Here is a 27,345-nt window from a genome sequence, read left to right as displayed (position 1 = left end):
TGAAGGTAACTGTCGGTCATTCAAGCGCCCAGCGACAGACTCGCGCAGCCGAAACGGCTCTGAGGTAAGTGACTAAACGCCGGTCAGATTAAAATAGCAGCATATTCTAACTAACTTCCCCTACGGTATTATAATACAACCTCAATTGTGTTTGATCAGGATACTGTTATCAATGTTGTGTTCATTACCGCGACAACTTTAAAGAAATCTTAAAAAGATGAAGGGAAGGCTAGATAGCTAAGGCTGTTTAATAGACATATAACCCACATTATTAGCAAATATCAATATGGGACGTAAATATTGAGAGAATGAATGGATAGGTGATGGGAAAGCATGTCTTGGCATCATCTCGTGATGATGCGGCGTTTGACGGTTCCCCTCCGACAAAGAGGGCTATCGTCATCATCACCATTATCATTGACTGTACACGATCATAATAAAAAGTTAACGAATTCCGTTAATTAAACCTATTTTGGTATGTTGAACAAGTTTGCTTAAATAAACAGAGCCGTTTCCGTGGTGTAATTGACATAACACGTGTTGGCCACTTCTCTAAACGTACTGTAGAGAAGGCACGCACCCAAAATGATGTCTACGTAGGATGCTCACTAGGTTTTGAGACATCCTGAATTATTAGTTGCACCTTGCAGATGATATAAATACCCTTAAACAGCCCCTTTCGATCTTTCAAAATAGTTCTCACCTTAATTAACCTCAAAAACTTGATTCTTGTCAATGCGTTTTTTATTTCTTTGAAAGTGCTATTGACATGACAACCTCATTGTATTATGTCAATGCTTGTAATGTAATCACAGCCACACAATAGCAGTTAGTTATTTAATGTGTTAACAAAGCGTACTTTTGAAGTGTACACTTCGTTCAGCTTATCATCAAGTGCCCTCTCTTAGTAATCAGAGGACAGTTTGAACAAGATAAACCTAATAACAAATGCTACAAAGATAATGGGATCAGATTCAAGATCAAGTCAATCCATTCCAGTCTGTAGTGTATTCACCTGCTGAAGATATGGCCTGTCAGTGGGGTGAGCTGAAAGGATTGCTGTCATTGGCTCTCTCTGCCTACTGACCACTATTTCTTGTATATAAGGGTTCACGTGAAGTGTAACCTTTGTACAGGGTTACACTCCAAACTCAGCAGGGCAGGTTAAAAAAGTGCACCAGTAAGCAACTACATTAGTTTCTTCATCATAATTTAATTTGAAATGCTTATTGTAATTTCAGGCCTGATGTTTTTTTTCATTCCTGAATGGTGATCCAGATATTAAGGTGCACGAACGACTGTTTTAATATCATCCTGATTGATTGTTGGGAAATTATATTATATTATATTATAGGGAAACCAGTTAGTATCCGAAATGACTTGCATTTATGCTTAATCGTATTTTCCCTAGGAATCCAACCTAAGATCTTGGGGTTGCTAGTGTCACGCACTACCAGCTGAGCTACAGGAACACCATTTGCAGTGTAAATAATTAGGATATGTCTTGGGGAGTTAATGGCCTTTCTTGCATCAGAATAGCATAAACTTGTTTGTGCCATGGCATTAATAATGGTTAAGCTGTGTCAACATCACATGCTGCTCCACCAGGATTAAACATGATTTTGTTACAACAGTCTTCATGTATCAAAATTTTGTCAGGCCAAACAAACCAAGGGTGATAACTAACTTCCATTGTTGGGTTTTGGTTCTCTTCTACTGTTGGGTCAATATCTGGCCAATACAGTGCACTATGACCCACATTTATCTTTTGCCATATCTATTTGCTCTTAAGATCTACTTTCGCAACAATCGGGGCAGTTGATCAAGCTTATCTTCACTTTCAGTAAGGATATGCACTTTAGACTGGAAACTAATATAATAAACAATGTGCTGAGTGTTACCACAATTACAGTAAGATGCAAAACAATGTAAATTTCCAAGGTCATCTTTGTGTACAGGTAACAGAAATATCTGTGTTGAAGTAACTTCTGTTGTGTGGTCAACATTACTTTTCATACTCCATATGATATGAGTAGTGTGATCAAGAGATCTTCCTGAGATTAGATCACATTTTTAGCATTTAACCAATGTGACTGATGAGGAAATAAAATAAAAATTATCCTCCCAAACTCCAGGAAACAGATTTGTTTTAACCAGTATTTTCTTTTGTGCAGACACTTTTATCCTAAACAACTTAGTGCTTTCAAGTTACACATTTTATCAGTATTTTTGTGTTCCCTGAAAATTTAACCCATGACCTTGGCAATGCTGGCACCATGCTCTGAAACTGCCAGTAGAGATACTGTGACACTGGATGTTAATTATCAACTTATCAGGTCTTATTGTTCTTGACAAACATTCATCTCTGGAAATCAAGATAATCTTGTACTTTTATATTGTTTTGTTAGCTTTTGTTCATCAGTCCGCCCTGTCTTGAGGGTTCGGCAGCCCTGCCTTGAGGGTAGGGCTGCCCTGCAGGATGTTTATGATTTCTTAGTGATGTTAAATGAGAACAAGAGATACAAAATTGTATTGGCTTGGAGTGCATTTTTTCATCAACACGTGACAACATGTACCTATAATAAGCTTTGCTTTTCTCATTTAACTAGCTCAATTAATAAACTGTTCCGCTCAAAATCCACAGGAAGCCTCAAAACTATATTCACTTTATTAGTCTAGGTTTGATAGTTTTTATAAGATAGATTTATAATGTGTTATAAAAAATATATATATATATATATATATATATATATATATATATATTACATTTCTTTAATATTACATATGGGCAAAGACAAAGAGTCTGAATAATGAGAATGCATCTAGGATTTTATTCAGTTTTTAGTCATTGTTACATTTCCTCTTTGTTTGTCATCCACATCAGGTTACACGTTTAGGAGCCAATAAGACACGTCCTTAAGTCATTCTGAAATTCACCCCCAAGCTCCTCTCTCCATCTCAGGCTTGGCCTGATCCCTTCATCTCACAGTCCCTTTCCAGCAGACGTGAGTCTAAACATGGACCTGAGCAACATACTGCTGTTTCCTGTGCATGCACTAGTGTGGCTGTACTCCCTCCTGAGCTTTCTGCCATGGTACTTCCTCACGGGAGCTCAGGAAAAGAAAGCCCTGGCAAAAAGGCTCAAATCCAAGTCTACCACAGGTGAAACGGATGGACCTTACCGCTCCATTGATCGATTCGACTCCCTGGTGACGGTGGATTTCCCTGGAAAAGACACCCTTGACAAACTGTTTGACTATGCCGTGCAGCGTTTTGGTAAATTGGACTGCCTGGGAACTCGAGAAGTTCTGAGTGAAGAAAATGAGACCCAACCGAGTGGGAAAGTCTTCAAAAAGGTACATTCTCTAGCACCCAAGATCAAGCATCCAATCTCAATGGCTACTTTCACAATCCAACCCAAAATGCCTAATTAAGATTTTCTGCTCAAATCCGAATTATTTAACACTGTTTTGGTGTTATGAGCCATAGAAACAAATAACTTTCAGAGTTCAAGGACATGAACAGCTCCGAGTAGAATCTCAGGGCTGCTATCTAGTTATAAAAGTTATAACAAAACGACTTGAACACAGCATTAATCTATTCATTAGCATTAACACCTTCCATGGTCACTTTCTATGTTTGCTGCAAGTTTTCACATTTGAAACCTAATATCAATATGTATTTTAAAGGAATATTCCTGGTTCAATACAAGTTAAGCTTAATTGAAAGCAGTTGTGGCATAATATTGATTACTATATAAAAAAAAAAAAATATGGACTTGTCCCTCCAAGCAAATATAGAAATCGAGATTACAGTGGTCTGTAGATTGTAGGTAGGGATGACGTCGACGCAAAAAATACGTCGATTCGTCGGACCCAAAACAAAGATGGCGGCACCGGCAAGTAGTAGCAACACGAGTGGCTCCTCAGACTATCAGAAATGCAAGGCGGCATGCACTCGTTCCTCTAAAGTATGAGAATTCTTTAATTTAAAAGGAAACAATTCCGTGATATGTCGTCTTTGCAAAATGGAGATGGCCTTCCATTCTAGCACCACGGCAGTGCACCAGCACCTTAAGAGGTGCCACCCGGTTGCAGCTGCAGATGACAGAGCACCGTAAGTTTTACACCTAAAGTTTTCGCTTATAGCTATTAATAATGCGCTTATAGCTATGAATGTCGTGAAAAATACATGACAACGCGCTGACAGACAGGACCAAGCAGGTAACATTTAATAAAGTCTCAACTTTCAAATTTGGTCATTCAAAGAAAATTAAACCATAAATAGGCCTACTATTTTGTGGCTCTTTAATGTGTCGTGACAGATTGCCTCAGTTAAAGCTGCTCGTGAACCGATCATCTTTTCCTTGGTTAATTTATAGCATCAAATAGGCTAAACATGAATGTAGCCTACATCAGAAGGACTGTTGTTTTAACCACGGAAAGACGTCAGTACAGTAGCCTACAATCCATTATTCAAATTCAAATCCACCGACGTTAATCTTCTCTCTCCTGACTACTTTGTCGGACAAAAATGGAGTATTATGATTGATTGATCAGATCGCCAGTCAATCAAACTCCCGGCAAATGTTTTTTTTTTTTTTTTTAACATTTTATACACCCCCACCCCCGATGAAACCGGTGTTGTCACAAGTCGATTAATCGAATCGAAATCGAATCGGACTGAAAAAAAAAACCGAATCGTTAGATTAATCGATGCATCGAAAAAATAATCGCTAGATTAATCGTTTATCCCAGCCCTAATTGGAGGCCAATCTGTAAACATTAAAATACTTTTTCAAAAGTATAGCCACAAGACCTAAACAATGTGTTAACATGATTTTGGTGATAAAATTGCTTAACCTTTTCTGTGTAAAGTTATAGCAAATTTTTAAACTTCATTGGCATGACGATGTAATGCCAAAAACCCTTAAACTACTGTAAAAAATTACAATTTAAAAACATTTACGGCTCAAATAATACTTTAGTTTTAACAGAGGAATTCATGTTGGGCCTTTTATATCCTGTCCAGACTGTTCACACTATAGGCACAATGCCAGAAAATCTAATACATATCTAATTTATTTCTACCTTTGAAAGTGATGCGTATCTAAATTAAAAAATGTCAAATTCTGGGTAATTTTTGCAGTTCACACTGTCATTCATGTAAGGGGGAAAAAAATGGATTTGGGCCACATACAACTGCTCTGTGCTCTGAGAACTTGTGATTAAATCAAATATTTATCTATACAAAGGTGTTTGACTAACAGGTGGAATTGTTTTGTCTTGGCAGTTAATTCTTGGTGATTATAAGTGGAAGTCATATGAGGATCTGGATGTTGAGGTCAGTCAGTTTGGGAGTGGGCTGGCAGCGCTAGGCCAAAAGCCAAAAAGCACCATTGCTATTTTCTGCGAGACACGTGCGGAGTGGATGATTATGGCTCAGGCCTGCTTCAGACGCAATTTCCCATGTAAGGACACACATTATTTTCACTCTCGCCAAACACACTTTCCTTTTTTATCTAAAAAGGAAAGAAGAATTTTATGTCAGTCCCATTTTCCTGTGATGACTCATATGCATTTTGTGATTACACTAAACTAAAGAATGTATTTCCTTTGTTCATCTGTGTCTTTCATGTTATTTTTATAGTGGTGACCTTTTATGCTACTCTTGGAGAAGAGGCAGTGGTTTTTGGATTGAATGAGTGTGGAGTTACCCACCTCGTTACCAGTGTAGAACTGCTGGAAAGCAAACTGAAAGTAAGTTCTATTTTTATTTAAATTTATTTAGATTGGGGCATACGCAATTTCGGTAGTAAGGAATGTTCCTACCATCGGAGCAGTTCAGGCTTGATGTACGGTACCACCATGATGTTTTTTACGAATATTTGGCAGTAGGAGGGAGCTAGCTCTTCAAATTCTTCCACAGCATTGTAAAGACCAAGCACAACAGAATGCAGGGTTCTCGAGATGTGTTTTACAAAGTTTCAAACAACGTTTAGCTTTACACAGCATGCTAAAAGCACAGCTTGTGTGACTAGAGATGCTGAAATCTAGTTAGATGTGACCAAAGTAAGACGCTCAAAGTGTCTGTGTAACGCATAAGTACATAGACCAGCAACACCCGGATTGAGGTGGTGGCGTAGTGACTCACGAGCGCAATGGGAATTGGGCAATCCAAATTGGGGAGGAAAAAAATATTAAAATTTAATTTATAAATGATTTTTTTCTTTCAGCAATTGACTAATTTGGATATTTTTCAAAAATAATAAATTTCTTTAATCTAGTAGTGGTGGCAAAATAAAATATTTGTAGCATTCATTAAAGATTTAATTGGAGTTTTATGGCTTTTAGTGGATGTCAGTAAGAGATATATATGTATACATATGTATACATATGAAACTAGATCAAATAAACTTTACCGTCTCTCTCTCTCTTCCTGTAAACCAGCCCCAAAATGTTGATGGCTCATCTTGCATTCGACACCACAAGTATAAACCCTAATGGCACACATACATTTCCCAGACAACTATTTGATGTGTGTGTTTCCATCTAGAAGACGCTTGCTCATCTGCAATATGTCTGTAAGGTGTTTCCACATGGATGTAAAAAAAAACCCTTGAGAGTTTTATTTAAAATGTTTGTAAATCTGATCTTAAGATGTTTAGCAGATGCAAATTAGAGCGAAAAGCTTTCCAGGTGAAATGTTCTTAAACAGATGTACATCTGCTATCTGGGAATGAGTCCAATTTTGTCCAATAAAAAGCTCTCCACAATGAGAATGTCCCTCTCCCTAATACCACCTGCCATTGATTGGCAATTGCAAGTAGCAACTCATAGTTAACGGCTCTGACTAAATGTAAACTAAACGGGGTTCCTGCGGATCCTTAAGTCTTAATGTCTTAAATTCAGTTTTCTGAAATTTAAGGTCATAAAACATCTTAATTATCATTTTAAAAAAGCCTTACATTTGGGAGCGGAAAGACAGGAATCGTGATATGACGTAATTTGATTATCAAATTTCAAAAGAATAGGAATTAAATAAATAAATGCATGCGCTGCATTCTTCAAAGTGAAAATAAGGCACTGTTGTATTTTGTCCAAGCACGCGGGGTCTTGTCAGTGTTTCCAAATGTTGCAAAGCTGTTGGTAATCATTAGGCCATATCGGAAATTTATGAGAAGCAATCACTAATGATCAACTGTTGATGATGATGATATAGCATTGATGAAATATGACAATGTTTACTTTTAATTGTTTATATTTTAATACATTGTAGGTTTTTGTAGGAGTGCACATTTTATTTCCCTTATCTGTTTGAATGAGCAGTTGGAAGAAGTGTAGCACAGACATTTCAAAAAAGAGTCCTGGTGTATTTCAGCCTTTTAAAATTTTAAGTTCTGTGCAATAATTTTTTTTTTCTGGTTAAAAACTGCATCTGGCATTTAATTCAATTTGTACTCTTGTGGTCTCTGTCTGGCCCTCCCTATCACAGGAATTCTAAGAACATTTAATATAGGCTACCAATTTTAAAAACTATTGGCAGATTAATTGCCTTTCTTTCGTCACATCAGCAAAATCCAATATTGGTCGACCTCTAGTTTGTATTTATTTATATAATGGTACATAAACCAATTTGAATGTGATATACTGTATATGTGGAAAACAAGTCTTGCATCCTGTTTTACTGATAAGCAATGTAAAGGCCATGTTGAATGTGTGCCCCTGCCTGTTTAAGTACGATTTTGTGATATTTGATTTATTTGGAGATTGTTTGGGTTTGTTTTTGTATGGGGATACGGTATTAATTATATTTGTTCAGGTCTAGGAAAAAGGTCTTACAAAGTCTTAAATTTGATTATAAAACTCTGCAGCAACACTGCTAAAGCATATTGGCATTGGAGTGGGAGGGTCAAAGCCCTTTATGTCTCTTCAAACTTCCTGTTTCAATAGGAAATAAATTGCACTGCATTTAGCAATTCACATTAAAACCCTTTCCGAACAGAGTGTCCTTCCTCAAATCCCCAATCTGAAGCACATCATCTATGTGGATAGGAAGGGTACCGACACTGCAGGATATCCACAGGGCATACAGGTCCACAGCATGCACTCTGTGGAGGAGCTGGGAGCCAAGCCAGAAAACCGTAAGCACGCTAAACATTATTTTTTTTTTTTACATTTAATAAATGGCACAAACCTTTTTTGACATTTCTATATTACTAATTAGCCTTTTCAGTGATTGCATGTAGTATTCCCTCAGTTCACCCACGCAGTATTGATCTGAATAGAGATGTGTGCTGTAGCTGAATGGATCCATCTGAGAGGAAAACAATTTACATTTTGTGTTTCAGTGAGTAGAGAAATAGTGAAGCCTGTTCCATCAGACCTTGCTGTTATTATGTACACCAGCGGTTCCACTGGCAGACCTAAAGGGGTGATGATCATCCATAGTAACCTCATCGGGGGCATGGCAGGCCAGTGTGAAAGGATACCTGGCTTGGGGTGTGTACAATGGCCAGTAATGGATCAGAATATACAGTATAAATGGAAGAGAACTGCATGTCTGATTTAAATGCAACATGGTAGTTTTGCTTTAATGTACCTGTATGCTTCTACAGCCCAAAGGACACATACATTGCTTATCTTCCTTTGGCTCATGTGCTGGAAATGACTGCTGAGATCTCATGTGTGGCCTATGGCTGCAGGATTGGCTATTCCTCCCCACAAACACTGTCTGATCAGGTACAACACTCTAATTCATTACAGGATCAGACAAATGCAGCCTGGAAAAAAGGCACACAATCATCCAGATTTGTGAGGTTTTTACTAAATAATAAAATGCTTGTTAATTGTTCACTCTGTTGATTCAATGGCTTGTTTTTGCTTTTTAGTCAACCAAGATTAAGAAGGGAAGTAAAGGTGACTGCACTGTGCTGAGACCTTCCTTAATGGCATCTGTACCTGTAAGTTTGACTCTTTAAACATCTTGTTTCTTGTTTCATTCACATTTTCCTAAATTCTTCATTTTGTTTCTTCCATCAGGAAATAATGGACAGGATCAATAAGAATGTCATGAGTAAAGTGCAGGAAATGAGCTGTGTACAGAGGACACTGTTCAAAATGGCTTATGAGTACAAGCTCAAGCAGATCAAGAAAGGTTATGACGCGCCACTTTGCAACATGTAAGAACCGCTCAAAAATGCCTTTAATTTATTGCATTTGCTCTTTTCAGTTGATCTTGAGTAGTGATGATCTTGTTTCCTGATGTTTAGTGTGTTTAAAAAAGTGAGGGCCCTGCTGGGTGGGAACGTGCGTATGATGCTGTCCGGAGGAGCACCGCTGTCTCCTGCCACTCAACGCTTCATGAACATATGTTTCTGCTGTCCTGTTGGTCAAGGATATGGTCTTACGGAGACCTGTGGAGCAGGCACTATAACTGAGGGTGAGGAACCTTACTAAATCTGAAGTGGCTTTTAAAATTGGGTGTTTTATCTTTTCCTGCACCATATATTCTTATTTCTGAATGTCTTTTGGGCCTGTACATTTATTTATTTATATATATATATATATATATATATACATACATACATACACCCTTTTTCTCCGAAGTTGGAATGCCCAAATCCCCCTACTTAGTAGGTCCTTGTGATGGCGCGGTTTCTCACCTCAATCTAGGTTAAAAGGACAAGTCTCTGTTCCCTCTGCTTCTGAGACCATCAATCCGTGCATCCGATGGATCTTGGATCGCATGTGGATGCTCATGCTACTCTCTGCGATCCAAATTTAACTTAAACATTTTAGTAAATTCAGTAACTCTTACTTACAAATGTGATTTATATGGAACTTAAACTTTAAGTCAAATTTAAATAAACATATTATTAGAATATGCCGCTGTAAATCGGGTTAAGGGAAAGGAGGCGGCGAGAACCTGCTTGACAATAAAAAATAATAGTTTTAATAAACTGAACGAAAAACACACAAACATAAACTCACAGAGTAGCTGCATGTCATTCTCTCTCTCTCTCTCTCTCTCGAACCGTCGCCACCTTTATCCCTCGCGCACCCCCATCAGGCTGAATGGGGACCGGGCATGCGTTGTTCCAGCCCGGCCACGCCTTCCTCCTTGGATTTTTTTTTCTCACAAACATGTTTAATCATGTGTACTACATGACATTCAGAAACTTCCTACAGGAAAACGTAATATGTGGTATTTAGACTCTGAAACATCACCTTGCATTACCGGCAATATAAACAAGATATAGAGCTGCGCACACATACCTCAGCACTTTTACGGTGACAATCAACATATTATTTTTTTAAAATGAATGGGTAATTTTGAATAGAAACTAAGCTTAAAACAAGAAGTTACCAAATGTAACAACAAAATCAACAATCAAAAAAGGTGTAAATGAACTTGCCAACAGTGAAACCATGCAAGCTAATTAATCAAGCGCAGTACTTATTTTATTTGCCAGTGAAATGTACTCACATTAGCAAATAAGTATGACAAAGGTTTCTATCAATATCTTTCTAGCAAGTCAGTCCACTGTCAGCCATCTTTGGAATGCCCTTGGGAGGCTATTTTCAATCATGACTGTGCAGCTCCTATATACTTGAATGGGATAGACCAAAATCTCAAAATCGCTTGGTCAAGATTAATCAAGGAACATTCTTAAAATCTGACAACACTGGAATCCTAAATCGTGCTTCTTTAACTTGGATAATGCTAAAAAAAAAAAACTTTTCCAACTTGTATAGCTAATGCGCATGCGTGTCCTCGAGTTCATTGACAGGTGATATATATTTAAAAGGTGATTGGCTCTTTTATATTAAAGGCGGGACTTCTTCCCACATCCGTTGACCATTCCAAATTCTCCCCTTCATTTAAATAGAAGTGGCCTGTCTCTGCTAAATAGTCTCTGTTTTCTACTTTAGGATTATTATATGATGATACATTGTAAAAATATCAATCATAAATAATATTTACTTATGTAGAATTTACTTAATATTTTCAAGTTCATACTTTAACTTATTCAGTGCAGAATGTACTAAATCTGTTCTGCTATATTTACTTTTCAGTACATGCAACTTTATCTGGTCATGTTCAAGCCTAAAGCCTTCCTAAATCAAAATCACAGCATTTGCACTGTATTTTTATATATATATATCTGCACGCTTTAAAACTGACTGCATTTGTTCGTTTTGATTTGACAATGGCATAACTCTATTCAGCAATTCTGACTTTTTTTTTGTTGTTTTTTTTGTGCAGTTGCAGACTACAGCACTGGACGAGTAGGAGGGCCTCTGATATGTTGTGAAATCAAACTAAAAGACTGGGCAGAAGGTTAGTAAACAATCTATTCTATGTTGTTACACATTCATATGAACTCTAGTATACTTAAGTCTTACAGTAATAATATGCATGCGATTTAAGAAATTGTGTTCTTTAATTCAGGTGGCTATACAAAGCACGACAAGCCTCATCCTCGTGGTGAAATCCTCATCGGAGGTCCTAATGTGACCATGGGCTACTACAGGACTGACAGCTCGAACAATGATGACTTCTATGTGGATCAGAATGGTCAGCGATGGTTCTCTACTGGTGATGTCGGGGAGATGCACCCTGATGGCTGTCTTCAGATTGTTGGTATGCCTACAATGAAGTCCTGTTTATTTTTTATAAAATAATTTGTATTGTTAAATACACATATATTTGTGTTTGTAACACCTAGATCGCAAGAAAGACCTTGTGAAACTTCAGGCTGGGGAGTATGTGTCTTTAGGCAAAGTTGAGTCGGCATTGAAGAGCTGTTCTCTTGTTGACAACATCTGCGCGTATGCAAACAGGTTTGTCACACTCGACTTTGCTTGAAAAAAATGGGATGTTATTGACAAGGAGTCCTCTCTTTGGAATCGCAGATGTACTGTATACAGACCTCTTTCTCTCTTTCTCTCTGCCCACCAGTGACCAGAACTATGTCATCAGCTTTGTTGTTCCTAATCAGAAGCAGCTCACTGCTCTTGCCAATCAGAAGGGTATTGAGGGAACATGGGAAGAGATCTGCAATCATCCAATTATGGAGAGAGAAGTTCTGAGAGAAATTAAAAAAGTTGCAAATTCAAGTGAGTATAACTTCCACAGTTGAGGAGTAAACGGCAGCAATGTGAAATGGTTTCAATAAAAAATGGAAATTATGTTTAAAAAAATAAAAAACCCCGAAGGCCTGTTCACACCAAGTCTAAATTGCCAGCATGAAAACTATGCACAATATGTTCTAAAAAATAATAATACTAAGTGATTTATAGACATTCGGACAATAACACACATTCTTCACTGATTTCGGTTTCAATAGTTTTTGTGTGAAATGAAAAATTCCATGGAAATATTTTATTCTCCCTATAATCTATTTCAACTTGGGTACATCCCATTGGATTTGGTACAAACAGTCCTTGAAGACTCCATGAAAGCCCTACATTTTGTGGCTTTTTGTCCATGTCTATGAGCATTCAAGTCCTCAATATTCTAGTTATATACAATTTACAGTCTTTCTCTTTTGGAAGAATGGACCAAAATATTGTGCTATTTTGCACTAACTGGGCGTATCCAAATTATTGTCTAATCAAATGCTTGCAAAATCTTGTATGATTACATCCTCTGACTAGCAATAGTAAGTTGCAAATCATGGTTCATGGCTGACAAACTAAACCTTTTAGAACATGTCATTTTTGCATGATTCCAGTTAAACTACAGCGCTTTGAGATACCAGTCATGGTCCATTTGAGTCCGGAGCCATGGACGCCTGAGACAGGCCTAGTGACAGACGCATTCAAACTGAAGAGGAAGGAACTGAAGAACCACTATCTTAATGACATCGAAAGAATGTATGGCCACAAGTAGGACCTCTATCACAACCAAAGACACCTTCACCAGACCACCGCAGTTCAAAATTGCTGTGTATAAATAAATATAAAAAAAAAACTTTTTGCCACAACTTTACCACTGCCCATTGCTTGGTAATGTGCACATTTTTTAAGACAAACAATGCTGATGAGTTGTTGGTCTGTGCATTTTTATTCCTGATAATATAAGCAGAGCTACGTGGGTATTTTCATTCAGAACTCTGTAGTCTCTTTGCTGTGAAATAGTTTACAATGGAGTCGTAGCTGAGTAGACCTGTTGGGTAATGGACAATATTTCACTTATCCAACATAAAACGTCCACTTATTTCTCCTTGTAGTGTAAAATATTTCAACCATTGAACAGCAATATACTGCCGTCACCTTTTTTTTTCCATTGTGTGAAATTGTAGCTTTTCTTTGTTTGGTTTAAAAGAAATTGAAAGCATAATTGCTAGCTAAGGTTGTCATTGCACTACAGAACTCCCCCTCCTTTTAGGGGCAAGTACTATATAGTCATGTTTCTGTGCCTTCTGATTGTTCATTATTTTCAACGTTGAATCCCTTTTGGTCGTAAATTTGACAGTTCCTGTGCTTCATCCACTCAGAACATAAGAAGCTAGTTTCTTTTTAATGGTTTCAAACCACTGTTATTTACATGAGTTTTTGTTATGTAAATGTATCTAGCAGAGTTAATTCCAAATGTTCTTGTTTTGCTAGTTCACACATTTATTAGGTTGATATATACTCATTGAATGACTCTGGGAATGTTGAGATGACTGTGGCAAGTGGTTTGTTGTTGATTTGTACTGTTAGCTAGACTGAAACTAAATGAAGGGAAAAAATTTTAGGAACCCTATTTCCCCACCTTAAGCCACAGGTAAAGTTTGAATTACAGCCGTATCATCTATTATTTTCTCACTGTGACTGGAGTAAGTGATTTTGTTTTATTGTCACAAGCTCTTGTTTGAAATTCCACTTCTGCAGATTTTTTACACATCACCTCTGTGCTGAAATACATTTTCTAAAATAACTGAAATTGAAAACAACAAAAAATCGAAATCCACATCAACTTTACCCTCCACAATTCTTGGGATGACAACCCATTATCTGCTATTTAGTACTATACTTGATACTGTAATTTATTTTGTCAAATATGCATTTCATTAATTTGAAACATTTTTAATTTATTTTTAATTTAAATTTTTAACAAGTGTTAATGGTACAGACACTGTAATCTGTAATATCACGGTTTACCAAATGTTTTACTCTGGAGAATAGTGTAGTTTATTTATTTTGTCATTTGCACTGTTTTCATGGATTTTTAGCCATTGTTAATATCTATTACGCCAACAAATTTAGCAGTTATTTGATTCCGTCTGGAAAGTCCCCCCCCCCACAGCCCTCAGGGTTCCCATCTTCATAAACTGACTACAATGGTAAAATGTCTGCATTTGAGAAATTGTGAATTTGCTTGTAGAATGTTCTATAAAGCTTATTTATTCATTTTTTTATTGTGGGTCACTGTATGTAACACGCTATGTAAAAGTAAAACAGTTTTCTACCAAAGACGTAATGGTTGCCATAATTTTTTTAATGTGAATTTACAAAACAAGCTTTTTGTTTACAAAGAAGATTTGATGATACAATTCAATTTGCCCAATCTTGAAAGCGGAAACAGTCACTTGCAATCTTCCATACTGGCTGGTCACTGTTGGGGGTGGCTTGGGCAGTTAATAAGAAATTCTGGTTGAAGTATCTCTGTTTGTTTCCTTCAAACTTCACTGAACCCGCTGTAACCACCAACAAAGTGGTTTGGCCTTGAGTTGCTTGTTCTGAAAGAAGATATGAAATAAATTACAATTTATTTGTTTTGTTCTACTGACTTAAATTTTGTTAAAATAAAATTAAAAAAAAAAAAATCACAAACAAAATGGGCCATATATATATATATATATATATGAAATAGAATGGTGGTTCTCAACTAGTTGGATGCAGATCTCTGCTGATATGATTGTGAACAAAGGATGTGTCCGATCAAACTCAAATTCATCTGTCACTTGATAATATGGCTAAACCTAATACAAAATGTAACCTAATGTTTATACCATAGTAAATAATCACTGTTTATGCATTTACAAAATTCTCAATTTCATATGCAGTTAGTGATAATATTAATACTTGTTTGATTTAAGACATTTCTGCTACTTGTATAAGAAAAAAGAACAACAAAAAAAAAAACTTGTAATGTGTTGGGTTGCCACTTGATGCCCAAAGTAAAATCTGGGTTAGAATGCATTGGGAAAGGGTGCACACATATCTTACCATGTACAGGCTGGCAGTCAAGAGTCTGAACTTGAAATTCACTGGAGGGGAGGGAGTCAAAGAAATCACTGAGGGCATCTTGACCTGTGACAGCATTGCCATTCCACACTAGCGTTGCTTTATCCAGATACAGCCTCGTCAAATTCTGAAAGCAAACATTTTTAAAAAGCAAATTAAATTAACATACTGGAGAAAGGCATCATTTATGGTTGGGATGTGTCCCTATCAATTTTTGCCTTTGCCAATTTTGTACCCACCACTTTTGTCAGCTTTCGTCAGGAAAGTGTCTAATACAGAAGAAACATCTCCAGTTCTTGAGTAGGAGTTTTATTTTTTTATCTTGTAATTAGTGCTTCATCAGCCAATTAACAAGGACAATTGCATCTATGTGAACTTCTGCAGTTAATCAAGGATGGACTTCAGAGCCATTGATTATTATCTTACATAATAATATATTTCAAACGTTATAACCTATAATACATTATCTTACAGTTCAAACACAATCGATGTTTAAACACTTACCCTTAACACTAGTTTAATAAGTTTCCCAGAGGGGAACTGGCCCACACAGCGAGTCTGGTTTCTCCCAAGGTTATTTTTCTCCATTAATCAACATCTAATGGAGTTTTTTTTGTTCCTTGCCACAGTCGCCTACAGCTTGCTCACTGGGGTTATTAATACAATTATTATTTAATTATTTTTAAACACGATTAAGAATCGTATTTTATCTAATTACACAATGATGATTCATCGACTTTATAGACATTACAGTTTTATCTTCTGTTAATGTTGATCTTCTTTAAAGCTGCTTTGAAACGATGTGTGCTGTGAAAGGCGCTATACAAATAAACTTGACTAGTGCTCATTGCGGCTGTTATCAGTGTCGTTGAGTGACGGCGAGCGGCAATGTTCTCACGTGCATCCAGACGAGCACTCTTCCGTAGATCACGCTCCTTTCCAGTTAAATCGCAAACATGTTTATGATTTTCATCCACTGACGTTTAGATGCAATCAAATTATATATTGAATGAGATTATATATATATTAGGGCAGATAAAAATTTGGATCATCTTGTACTGGATGTAAAAACTTTACCACAAGTCAATTCAGCCCCCGTCCCCAATATGTTTAAAGCAAAGTGACGCCAGTGACTGCCTAAACCTACAGTTGTTTAACCCAAAACATGAGCTGGGCATACCCGTCTTTTCTTATCCATGCAGTCATAATAAATGTTGACGAATGCCTCCGAGTATCTGCACGACTGATCCACTTGAGTCCTGAAGTCCTGAACAATATCAAAGAGAGAAATAAATTGTACCATTATAAACTATTTCGTACAAGCAATGATATTAATAATGTCATCGACGAATAGACTTACCACCGCTGAACCCATGCTATTAAACGACGCACAAACGTTACCGATCCCCTGCTGAATACTTTTGGTGATCAGAGCTTTTCAGTGTGTGATATCAAAACTACAATGAAAAGATACAATTACTAAATCTTTTAAAATGCAGGCATGAGCCTGTAAACAATAATGCGGTTTATGCTAATGACAGTTTCTAAGACGATAAAGCGAATTTTACTACGTAGTTTATACTAAGTATAGAAAAAAAATGACATACCGTCAACAAAAATCTGAATTACGTGATCTTAAGCTTTTACAAAACAGACGCAACCAAATAGAAACAATGCGCTCAAATGCACGTGTTCACAATAATAGTTCCGCTGGAAACCTACACTCATTTTTAGTTCCCAACCATTATTATTTCATATTACGATAGATTTAGTATTATAGACATGAATAATAAAACATAAAAATGTGATTAAAAACTATTGGGTTATACTGGATGTTAAAAGAAAGAAAAAGTATATAATAATTTATCTTCAAACTTGTTGAATGGCTCAATTAGCTATATTCAAATATATATTTTAACATAACAGGGATTATTGTACATTTCATTGTAAAACCCATTAAGAACGATACAAATGAAACAATTCAACAACAAAAACAAATAATGTCTTTTTTCTATCAGGCAAATTTGGCGGCACCTAATAAAGTTGTTATATCCAATTAAATTACTTGCACAAACTGCTTGCTTCACAATTTAAAATATCTTGGTGCTCTTAACTTTACCGATAATTGCTTTATAGATCTTGTTTTATAACATACATTTAAGGGAACTAGAAATAAAGGTTATTGGAAATTCAATGCCAGTCTATTACAAAATGAAGTAAACTGCAATAAGATCAAGGAATTAATAAGGGATATTGAGAAAAATCTTTTGAATGCAATGTAGGTAAATGGGAATTAATTAAATTTTAAATTATGTTTTGTCCCATACATTTGCAAGGAACTTAACAGGAAAAAAAAAGAGAATATGAAAGTATTTTATTTTGGAAAATAAGACAATGCTGTAGTAAACCGGATTTAAATAGTCATGGAAAATTGGGTGATGGAGCTTCAAGGCAAGTTAGATCATCTTTATCTTGAAAGAGCGCAGTGTGCCTTTATAAGATCATGTACAAAATGGATTGAGAATGGTGAAAAAAATTAATTGTATTTTAGTAATTTAGAAAAAATATATATTTGTAATAAAATAAAATGTGTTTGTTTTATTCTAAGTTTACTCTTCATACTTTTCCATAGGGTCTGATCTATTTTTGCTAAAATCCAAAACATTATTTCACATATTGAGGACTCCTTTAAAATTGTATGTGATTCAGATTTTAGGAGAAGAATTGGATTCAGTTGTCATGAAGATGGCTTTAAACAAATATCCAGGGATGGATGGGCTAACTAACAATTAAAAAAAAAAAAGATATATATTATTCAAAGCCCTAAAGGAATGTACAGAAGAGAAAGAGTTGATGGCAAATATGAAACAAGGCTTAATACCCTGATCCCTAAATCTGGTAAATATGAAAGACTATAAATAAAATATTTTCTGGTGCTATTGCTGCTATGCTGAAAAAAGCTATGCTTTTTAGGCCATAATTTGTGAGAAAAAAATAAATTCACAACACAAGACTGGTCTTAGATTTACTTGATTATTAGGATGTGGTTGAAGGGGGTTTATTTATTTTTTTCTTCCTTTTTCTTCCCAATTTGTTCTAGGTCCTCATGGTGGCGCAGTGACTCGCCTCAATCCGGGTGGCAGGGGACGAAACTTAGTTGCCTCCACATCTGAGATGGTCAATCCGCGCATTTTATCACGTGGCTTGTTGAGCTCATTACTGTGGAGATATAAAGCATGTGGAGACTTCAGGCTATTCTCTGCGGCAACCACGCACAACTCACCATGCGCCCCACCAAAGCGAGAACCACGTTATAGCGACCACAAGGAGGTTACCCCAACGTGACTCTACCCACCCTAGCAACTAGGCCAATTGGTTGCTTAGAAAGCCTGACTGGAGTCAATCAGTATGCCCAGGATTTTAACTTGTGTCTCCAGGTGTGGTATTGGCCTCTTTACTTGCTACTCAGGCCCCCAAGGGAGTGGGTTTCTTATCTTTTTAGATTTATAAAGCATTTGATTCCGTTGAACACCCATTTATTTTGAAAACCCATTTGATTTTGACATAATCAGGGGCGGGGCCAGAAGGGTGGCACGGGATGGCAGCTTCCACTCTAAAAATGAGCTTTGCCACACAACTTGTCACCCCGCTCGCATCCTGGAGACAGTGCGCACAGCTTAACCCATCTATGCTGCGCATGGTCCATAACACCCCCCTTCAGACTGACTTACTGGATGCCACCACTTCCTCAACCGTTGCCACCTCTGGCGAAAAATCCTGGAAATGCCCCTGGACATCATGAATGTTGTATTGATATTTAAATGGTTAAAATCTTTAACTCAAAATAGCCATTCTTTTTGGTTTATTGTCCCAAGAGCAATTTTTTTTTGATTGTGAGGAATAGACTTTATTCTACATTGTGAATTCGACTTACGTCTTTACCGATTAAACTCTCAGCCTTCCATCAGCAAGTGCTTCTTTATTGGAAACTCTAATACAAGCATAAGCATTTTCTCCTCATAACACTCCAGTCTGGAATAATATATATATATATAGATGGTTTGGTAGAAAGTCCATGTATTTAGAGAAATGGAGATACAAAGGGATTTGGGCTGTTGCTAATATTTTGGATGATAATGGAAACCTGTTACTGCATGAGGAGTTCTGTGAGAAATTCCGATGTAACATAATAGAATTATTAGAGCCATACCATTCTCTCTAAGATCAATGGTTAAAGAAGACCTGTGAAGACAAACACGCATAACCTGCAGAAGTCTGGCCATCTCAGTAACACGCATTTCACTCATTAATTATATTTAATACCCGTTGAGATTCAATGATGAATTCCACCATACAACCATTGCAAATTACTTTTCTTTGGATAAACGTTCCAGATGTTTTATTTATAAATACACGAGCTGTTATCTTACTCTAACCATGCTTTAAAAATCACTAAGAAAAGAATGAAGCCGTATTATCAAATTCAATAAATAAACAACTGCGCTAAAATATAATTAAACCCACCGGAATCTAGCGGGCCGCACTTTTTAAAAGCGGAAGTACGTCATGACGGTTCAGCGCAAGTAGTGGGGTGTCATTTTGGGGTTGAACGTTTTCCTGCTACTCACAAAAATGAAGACGGAGGGAAATGTATCAAATGTAGACATCTGTAATTTAGCTTACTCCGGAAAATCTGAACAACTCAAACAATGTATTTTGTCTGACAACTCACTAGCGACGAAAATAGACCAGGTGCGTCTAAAATGTGGGAGCTCTGTGGCTAGCATGGTGCTAGACTGAAGTCCTTTTGTTGATTAAAATATTACTGTCACATGTTTTAACTGTTCTGACTGCTGCTACTTCGCACAGGACAACAGGACTGCCCTGCACTGGGCTTGCTCCGCTGGACATGTGGATATCGTACAGTTTCTGTTGGATCTTGGAGTTGAAGTGGATCCCAAAGATGATGTGAGTCAGCATTGTGTCATGGTTTCATGAGATCAGAAGCCAGATATTGCATAAAATAATATTATTTACTCAATCTTATTGCTGCTCTGCTATCGTATTAGAGAACATGCAATTCATGGATCAATATTATGTGGTTAAATATTTTAATAATAGCAATGTAGATACTTTGTTATTCAGTAAATATCCTCTTGGTGGAGTTGTTTACAATCCTTCCATATGATGCGTTGTTTTAGGCATGTTGGACCCCTCTTCACATAGCAGCATCTGCTGGAAGAGAAGACATTGTTGGATCCTTAATATCCAAAGGAGCTCAGTTGAACTCCGTGAATCAGAATGGTTGTACCCCACTACATTATGCAGCATCTAAAGACCGATATGAGGTACCTTTTATGTTTGCGAGATCATGCTTAGACAGGGAGCCAATAATCAAATTATTCTGAAAATAGTATTTATTTATTGTTTAATCTTAATGTTAAGAGCTATGGTTGATATTTTAACAGATAGCCCAGATTTTGCTTGAAAACGGTGCAGATCCTAATGCAACGGATAAACTGGAATCCACACCTCTGCATAGAGCATCTGCCAAAGGCAACTACCGTCTCATTCAACTTCTTTTGAAACAGAGTGCCTCTACCAACATTCAAGACTCTGAAGGAAACACACCACTGTAAGTAGCACCAGCGCTATACACTATAGTATTTTATCTTATGTCCTATATAAAGCACAACAGTGCCCGCCACTTTTTCAGCCGTCTTTGTTCCGGAAGTATTTTTTATTTTTTCCATAGGCTTTTCATAAAATCCTTCATAAAAGAGTTCTAAGCCATTAACCAAACCAACCAGCTTTGAGGTGAATCACAACATTACAATTCATTTGAAGCAGAAAAGCATTTGAAAATCTGACAAAAAACAAGACGTGTACTTGCTGTCTTTTACGAGGGCACTAACTACAAACCCATAAAGCATTGCGAATAATGTAACTGAATTAAAAAGATGGAAATATATACAATTATAGAATTTAGTTGATTCTAAGTATAGAAACAAAATATTTGTAAGTTTACTGCAAAAAATTCAGATATTTACAAATGAATATGAATTTTTAGGCTCAAATCAAATCCCTTTATTGTCACTCAAATAGGGCTGGGTATCGTTCAAAAATTTTCAGTGTCGATACCGATATTTAGACTTCGATACCGGTTCCCAAACGATACTTTGGTCGAGGAAAAAAAAACTCTGCAGAAAAACGACAAACACCGTTATTACCGCTGGTTGGATGCTAGGTGGTACTATGGGATAATTTTCGGTAAACATGGTTAGGGTTAAGCTTACACAATAAAGAAAGACACCTTGATTTCAAATCATTGTCAGTAATCAGACCTACCACCATCATATCATCAGAAAACTTAATGATGGCATTTGAGCCATGTGTTGCCACACGAGTGATGAGTGTGCAGGGAATATATGAGTGGGCTGAGAACACAGCCCTGCGGGGCTCCAGTGTTTAGGTTCAGTGCTGAGATGTTGCTGCCCATTCTAACCGCATCTGCTTGAGAGGAAGTCCAGGATCCAGCTGCACAGCGAGCTGTTTAAGCCCGGAGATTCTCATCAAGCTTGGAGGGCACTATGGTGTTTAATGTTGAGCTGTAGTATACAAACAGCATTCTCGCATAGGTGTTCCTTTTTTCCAGGTGGGAGAGAATAGTGTGTAGTGTAGATGCAATGGCATCATCTGTGGAGCGGTTGTATGCAAACTGCAGTGAGTCCAGTGAGGCGGGCAGCACAGAGCAAATGTAATCTCTGATTACATTACTCTCAACTTGCAGAGCTTGTTGTCCAGAGACTGAACATTTGCCAGTAGAATACTGGGTAGCGGGGGTCTATTTGCACAACGTCTTAGTCTGACAAGAATGCCGACTCTCCTTCCCCTTTTCTGGCTGCATTTCGGCCATGCTGCCCAGAAAAAGGGCTCCCCTGTTGTCGTAAAAAGCGGGTCGGCATTGAGGTATTTAAAGTCCGGTTTTCGGTGTGCTATTGCAGAACCAATGTCCAAAAGTGTTTGTCTATCATAGACAATAAGGCAGACAACATCCAAGACAAAAAGCATAAGAATTGTAGACCAAACAAACAAAAACCTGAAACATTGGTTTGGAGCTTGCAATGCAGCAGCCAAACTCTGCACCATTAATAGACCGTATGTTTTGAGACTTGTGACTTTATCTACTACAACGTCAATATATCTTGTCAAATTTGGGTCTGTCCTTTGAGCAGCAGCTAACTGCTCTCGGCTTACCTTTATGGGTTGTTGGATTGGGTTGGAAGGCTCAGCAGTTTCTGGATGCTGGGGTGTAATAAACATCTTTCCCTGAGTAGTTGGGAATGAATCTGAAATGTCAACTACATTTCCAAATTTCTGTGCTTGAGCACGAGTTACGGCACAAGATGGAAAAACGGAAGGAAAGATTGGTCAAGGATTGGCAGACACAATGGGATGAGGAAAAACCTTTTCACCAACTAGGTCATTACCTAATATCATGCTCACCCCTTCAACCGGCAGCTGTGAAGGTACTCCCATTTTCACAGCACCTGTAATGAGTTCAGAGGTAATATACACATGATGTAATGTACTGAAATACAGCCTAATTCTACACCACGAATTAGCACATCACTGCCCGTATATGACTCTGCCGAAAAAGGTAGCACGCTCTCCAAAATTAATGACTGCGCTGTCCCCGTATCGCTCAACATCATAATCGGTCTAAAATCGGAGTCATTGGAAAGGGCTGTTGTGCCTTCCATCACAAATGGATTAAAGGTAGCTGGTAAACAAGGACGATCCACATCGGGAACAGAGATAGTTTGTGCAAATGAAACCCTTTTAGATTTGCTAGTGAAATTTTTTTGCTTCCATGCTTTGCAATCTGAGATCAAATGGTCAGGTCAAGGCAGTAAAAGCATACTTTTTTTTTTTTGCCTGCAGCATTTTTCGGGACGAATTTAGAGTCATGGCCAGGTCTAGAAACACTAACCCACAGCAATTCCTTTCTTACTTTCTCACCCACTGAAGGAGTTTGAACAGGACGCACAGACGGAAACACAGTTCTGTGGGTGAGCACGAATTCATCAGCTAAAACCGCTGTATCAGAAAGCTTTGATACTTTTTGATACTCATTTAAATACACAAGACTTTCAGGCACACAACACTTGAAGTCCTAAAATAAAACAAGCTCTTGCAGCTCTTCAAAAGTTGTAGTTTTGCTTGCTAAGCTCCACTTCTCAAAAAGTGTTCTTTTTTCTCTGGTGAACTCCACGAATGTATGTTTGGCTGATTTTGAACAAGCCCTAAATCTTTGTTGATATGCCTCCGGCACTAATTCATAAGCTCGCAAAACCGCAGCGTTTAATGTCATAGTCCAATGAATCTTCGATTGGCAAAGCTGAGCACACCTCTTGAGCCTTGCCAACGAGATTGCATTGTAACATTAGTGCCCACATGTCTCTCAGGCAACTTAATTTAGCAACAACACGTTCGAAGGCGGTAAAATACGAAATACGTTTTGGGAAATCGAGGTATGCATTTGACATATTTACTGACATCAAATTTAGCTTGCGATGCACCATTATCAGAGAAAGATCTGAATCGAGGTAATGGAAATGTTTTATTGCGCAAGCTTGAGCTTCAAGCTCGAATTCTCACAGTTTTAATATCCCGACCTGCCTCAATCTCCAAAGCTCTCAAGTGCAGTTGCTGAGTTTCGTGTTCTTGTTGCTTCAAAGCAAGATCCAATTCTTTCAATTGAATTGCATCTTTAAGATCTTCACGAGGAACCTTTGTACTACTACTTACTGAATTTATTTTATCGGATGAGGTATCACCACCAGACCCTGCGTTACCCGCACCCTCCCCAGAGCGTTCAGGTAAGATACTCGCCTCTACTAACTTACGATATAAATCATCTTTTGACACCTGTTTCTTGGCTTCTTCGGGAACTGATATATTAAAGAAATCTACAATTATAATCTGATCCTTCTTTCTACATCGGTCAAATTCTTCTAAAGTGGGCGATAAAGAGAACATGATCAAGTCAAATTCCATATTCACTAATATGGGAGCTCTTCCCTCACTCAAAGTTAAAAAGCAGCCTAAACAAAAATGCAAAAAGACTTACCGAATGTACACAACAAAACGAGATTCCAATTGTCACGTCCCAATAGACGAATGGATGAGCCTTCAATTGTTACGTTTAGCTCCCTGTCTAGGGGTCGGGAAGAAAACTAACAAGTGATAAGGAACTTAAAGAGAAAAAAACGTGTTTGGAGGTCTTCACTCAGGACAGGAGCCATCTCGAGACATCAGCCATGAAGTTAAAGGTCGGTCACAAATGGGTCTTCCAAATGGACTGTGACCCCAAGCATACCTCCAAAGTTGTGGCAAAATTACTTAAGGAAAACAAAGTTAATGTATTGGAGTGGTCATCACAATGTCCTGACCTCAATCCGATGGAAAATTTGTGGGCAGAACTGAAAAAGAGTGTGCGAGCAAGGAGGCCTACAAACCTGCCTCCGTTACACCAGTTCTGTCTGGAGGAATGGGCCAAAATTCCAGCAACTTATTGTGAGAAGCTTGTGGAAGGCTAACCAAAATGGTTGACCCAAGTTAAATAATTTAAAGGCAGTTCTACCAAATACTAACAAAGTATATGGAAACTTCTGACCCACTTGGAATGTAAAGAAAGAAATAAAAGCTGAAATAAATAATTCACTCTATTCTGACATTTCACATTTTTAAATAAAATAGTAATCCAAACTGACCTAAGACAGGGAAAGTTTTCTACGATTAAATGTCAGGAATTGTGAAAAACGGAGTTTAAATGTATTTGGCTAAGGTGTATGTAAACTTCTGACTTCAACTGTAGGGAGACTGACTTTATTGCGTCATTCACATTGCATCATGGAAGTGTGCACTCACTGCTGGACTTGTTTGGTGGGCTTTGTTGGTCACAGTTCTCTGATTGGTGGATCATGGGTAATGTAGTTGTTTACCAGGAATTCCCATATTAACATTTTTAAACAATGAAGTAATGAAATAACACAAACTGATGGCTTCAACCAAGACATATACTGTACCATCGATGAACAATCACGGAGTTCACGGTAGGTCTGACTTTATGGTTTATAAGTTATCATTGAAAATCAATTTCTCTATGGTTTCAACTACCAAAAGTGTAGTACTCTTAAATCCGTTAGGCAGATTCCACAGATATTTCTGCCCAAAACCAGGGCAGATAGTGTACAAAGAATCCAAATTTTTCCTGTGGGCATGCTCATAAAATATGCTCTCTTGAAAATACTTCCTCAACCTCTTCTACATTAAATAATATATCACTGTTTTTTCCAGTCACCTCGCATGTGATGAGGAGCGAGCAGAGGCTGCAAAACTCCTTGTGGAACATGGTGCCAGTATCTACATTGAGAACAAGGAAAAGATGACGCCTCTAGAAATGGCTAAAGGTGGCCTGCGAAATGTGCTAAAACGGATTGTAGAGGGCTGATGACCACCAACAGAGCCAGAGCAGTGAACTTGCAGCTTTAAATGAAGTTGACTTACAAGTATGATGAATCATTTCTTGAGTGAGCGGGTGTTTGGAAGAAACAAGGTAGAGCAAAGCATCTGCTTTTTGGTGGAAGTTTGTAAAGGCACTTGCAAAAGAGAAAAAATATGTTTTAGTCTTGATGAATGATAAATGATGTTTGACAGTTAAAAAAGCTCATGACCTGTTTCATTCATTTTATTGGGTAAATGGGTTCTTCTAGGTAATCCACTCTGCAATATGCTATTGTTTAGTTTAGTCATGATTGCTTTATTTCTGTTAAACCTAATGCTTGTGTTGTCCTAGGTAATTTAAAACTTAATTTCTAGTTTTGTTATCTGTGTGAAGGTCACAACACCATAATGTATTATTCCATTGTGATGCTTGCTATTTGTTTTACAAGGAAAATAAATTATAATTGAATACACTTGATTGCGTGGCAGTCATATCTAATTGAAAGTTTATATTTCAAAAGTTTTATCAGAAATTATTTTATTCTTTGACATTTGATAGATTTAATGTCTCTACACTCACAACACTTTTATGCCCATTTTCCATTTAATCTTTTTTTACGGAATTACTGGATATGCATTTATGTAGACTTACTCTTACAAAAACTCCTGAGTATTAAGGTTTTTAATTACCAACCATGGTAAGTGTACTCTGTGTAACCAATGAGTGTACTCATTTGACTGCAAAGAAATGGTGATAGACCTATATATCGCCCAGGCCGATTAATGGGCCGATATTTTGCAATAATCAGCATCGGCCGTTAACTGTGTTCACTTGGCCGATGAACAGAAGTGTTAAATCTACCAATAGATTAGTCAACGGATAATCTATACTTTCTGATTTCAAGGCTTTTTCTTTTTAATTTAATGCAAATTTGAGTAAATATTTAATAAAATAAGTGTTTGTTACACTAAATATTTTATGCACATCTGATTTGCTGTTGTTAAATTATATGCTCTTTATTGGCATTGATCTCGGCCATCAGCCATCCTGCTCTAAATAACGGGTATCTTCATCGCCATTAAAAGCCTATATCGGTCAACAACTTCATAGAAAGGACCGCTGTACGAGCTCATGGGCATGTGACTTCCAGCTTATCAGCGAAAGCCCTACTGGTTATGTGGAGAAGTGTTAAAGGTAACTTCCACAGACGTGGGTCCTTCTGCATGTTTAGCAACCACAGTGTCACAGTTCATTAAAAAACTCAGATGGTTTACACCCATGTCATGAAAGATCAGTCTGACTGTCCCTAAGCTTTTTCTGTGGTGTTGAATTGTCACCAGAATGGGATATCAGTTTCACCCAGAAAGCTGCAGAAATATACAATCTGTCATAGTTACATAATTGAAACAGGATGGTTACCACAGAAGAGAAATGGCAATGGCAATGAAGATGATGTGGTCTTGTGGCACCGTTCTGTGAAGGGGTGGAAGCAGGGTGCGATGCACTGTGTGTTGTGACACATTCCTCACGTAACCATCATTCAAATTGTCGTTGGTTCAGACCAGATGGGATAGCCTTCGTTGCCCTCACACATCA

General features: G+C 37.5%; 3 protein-coding genes across 4 annotated transcripts; 2 read left to right on the top strand and 1 right to left on the bottom strand.

The window, feature by feature from the left end:
• Positions 1-6: 6 nt before the first annotated feature.
• LOC127659437 (long-chain-fatty-acid--CoA ligase 4-like) lies at positions 7-12,897 on the top strand. Its single transcript, XM_052149246.1, has 15 exons — positions 7-64; positions 2,885-3,356; positions 5,293-5,470; positions 5,650-5,759; positions 8,005-8,143; positions 8,351-8,501; positions 8,618-8,741; positions 8,891-8,962; positions 9,042-9,181; positions 9,272-9,441; positions 11,269-11,343; positions 11,455-11,646; positions 11,732-11,846; positions 11,965-12,122; positions 12,740-12,897. Exons 2-15 carry the CDS (start codon positions 3,018-3,020, stop codon positions 12,895-12,897), a joined length of 2,121 nt encoding a protein of 706 aa, XP_052005206.1. The 5' UTR covers positions 7-64; positions 2,885-3,017.
• Positions 12,898-14,531: 1,634 nt separating this feature from the next.
• nxt2 (nuclear transport factor 2-like export factor 2) lies at positions 14,532-16,931 on the bottom strand. Of its 2 annotated transcripts, XM_052149255.1 has the most exons (5): positions 16,847-16,931; positions 16,600-16,696; positions 16,420-16,506; positions 15,222-15,366; positions 14,532-14,731 (listed from the first exon to the last, which is right to left on the bottom strand). In XM_052149255.1, the coding sequence occupies exons 2-5, from the start codon at positions 16,612-16,614 to the stop codon at positions 14,547-14,549; spliced, it is 432 nt and encodes a 143-aa protein (XP_052005215.1). In that variant the 5' UTR covers positions 16,615-16,696; positions 16,847-16,931; the 3' UTR covers positions 14,532-14,546. The 2 variants fall into 2 exon arrangements, with proteins under 2 accessions (XP_052005215.1, XP_052005216.1); XM_052149256.1 differs by having other exon boundaries at positions 16,600-16,921.
• Positions 16,932-19,441: 2,510 nt separating this feature from the next.
• psmd10 (proteasome 26S subunit, non-ATPase 10) lies at positions 19,442-26,215 on the top strand. Its single transcript, XM_052149254.1, has 5 exons — positions 19,442-19,991; positions 20,109-20,207; positions 20,441-20,587; positions 20,708-20,874; positions 25,602-26,215. The coding sequence occupies exons 1-5, from the start codon at positions 19,872-19,874 to the stop codon at positions 25,753-25,755; spliced, it is 687 nt and encodes a 228-aa protein (XP_052005214.1). The 5' UTR covers positions 19,442-19,871; the 3' UTR covers positions 25,756-26,215.
• The last annotated feature ends 1,130 nt before the right edge of the window (positions 26,216-27,345 follow it).

This window comes from Xyrauchen texanus, chromosome 19 (genome assembly GCF_025860055.1).
Source record: "Xyrauchen texanus isolate HMW12.3.18 chromosome 19, RBS_HiC_50CHRs, whole genome shotgun sequence".
Taxonomy (NCBI): Eukaryota; Metazoa; Chordata; class Actinopteri; order Cypriniformes; family Catostomidae; genus Xyrauchen; species Xyrauchen texanus.
Note: the sequence above shows the minus strand (reverse complement) of the source record. Positions and strands in the feature narration are given on the sequence as shown.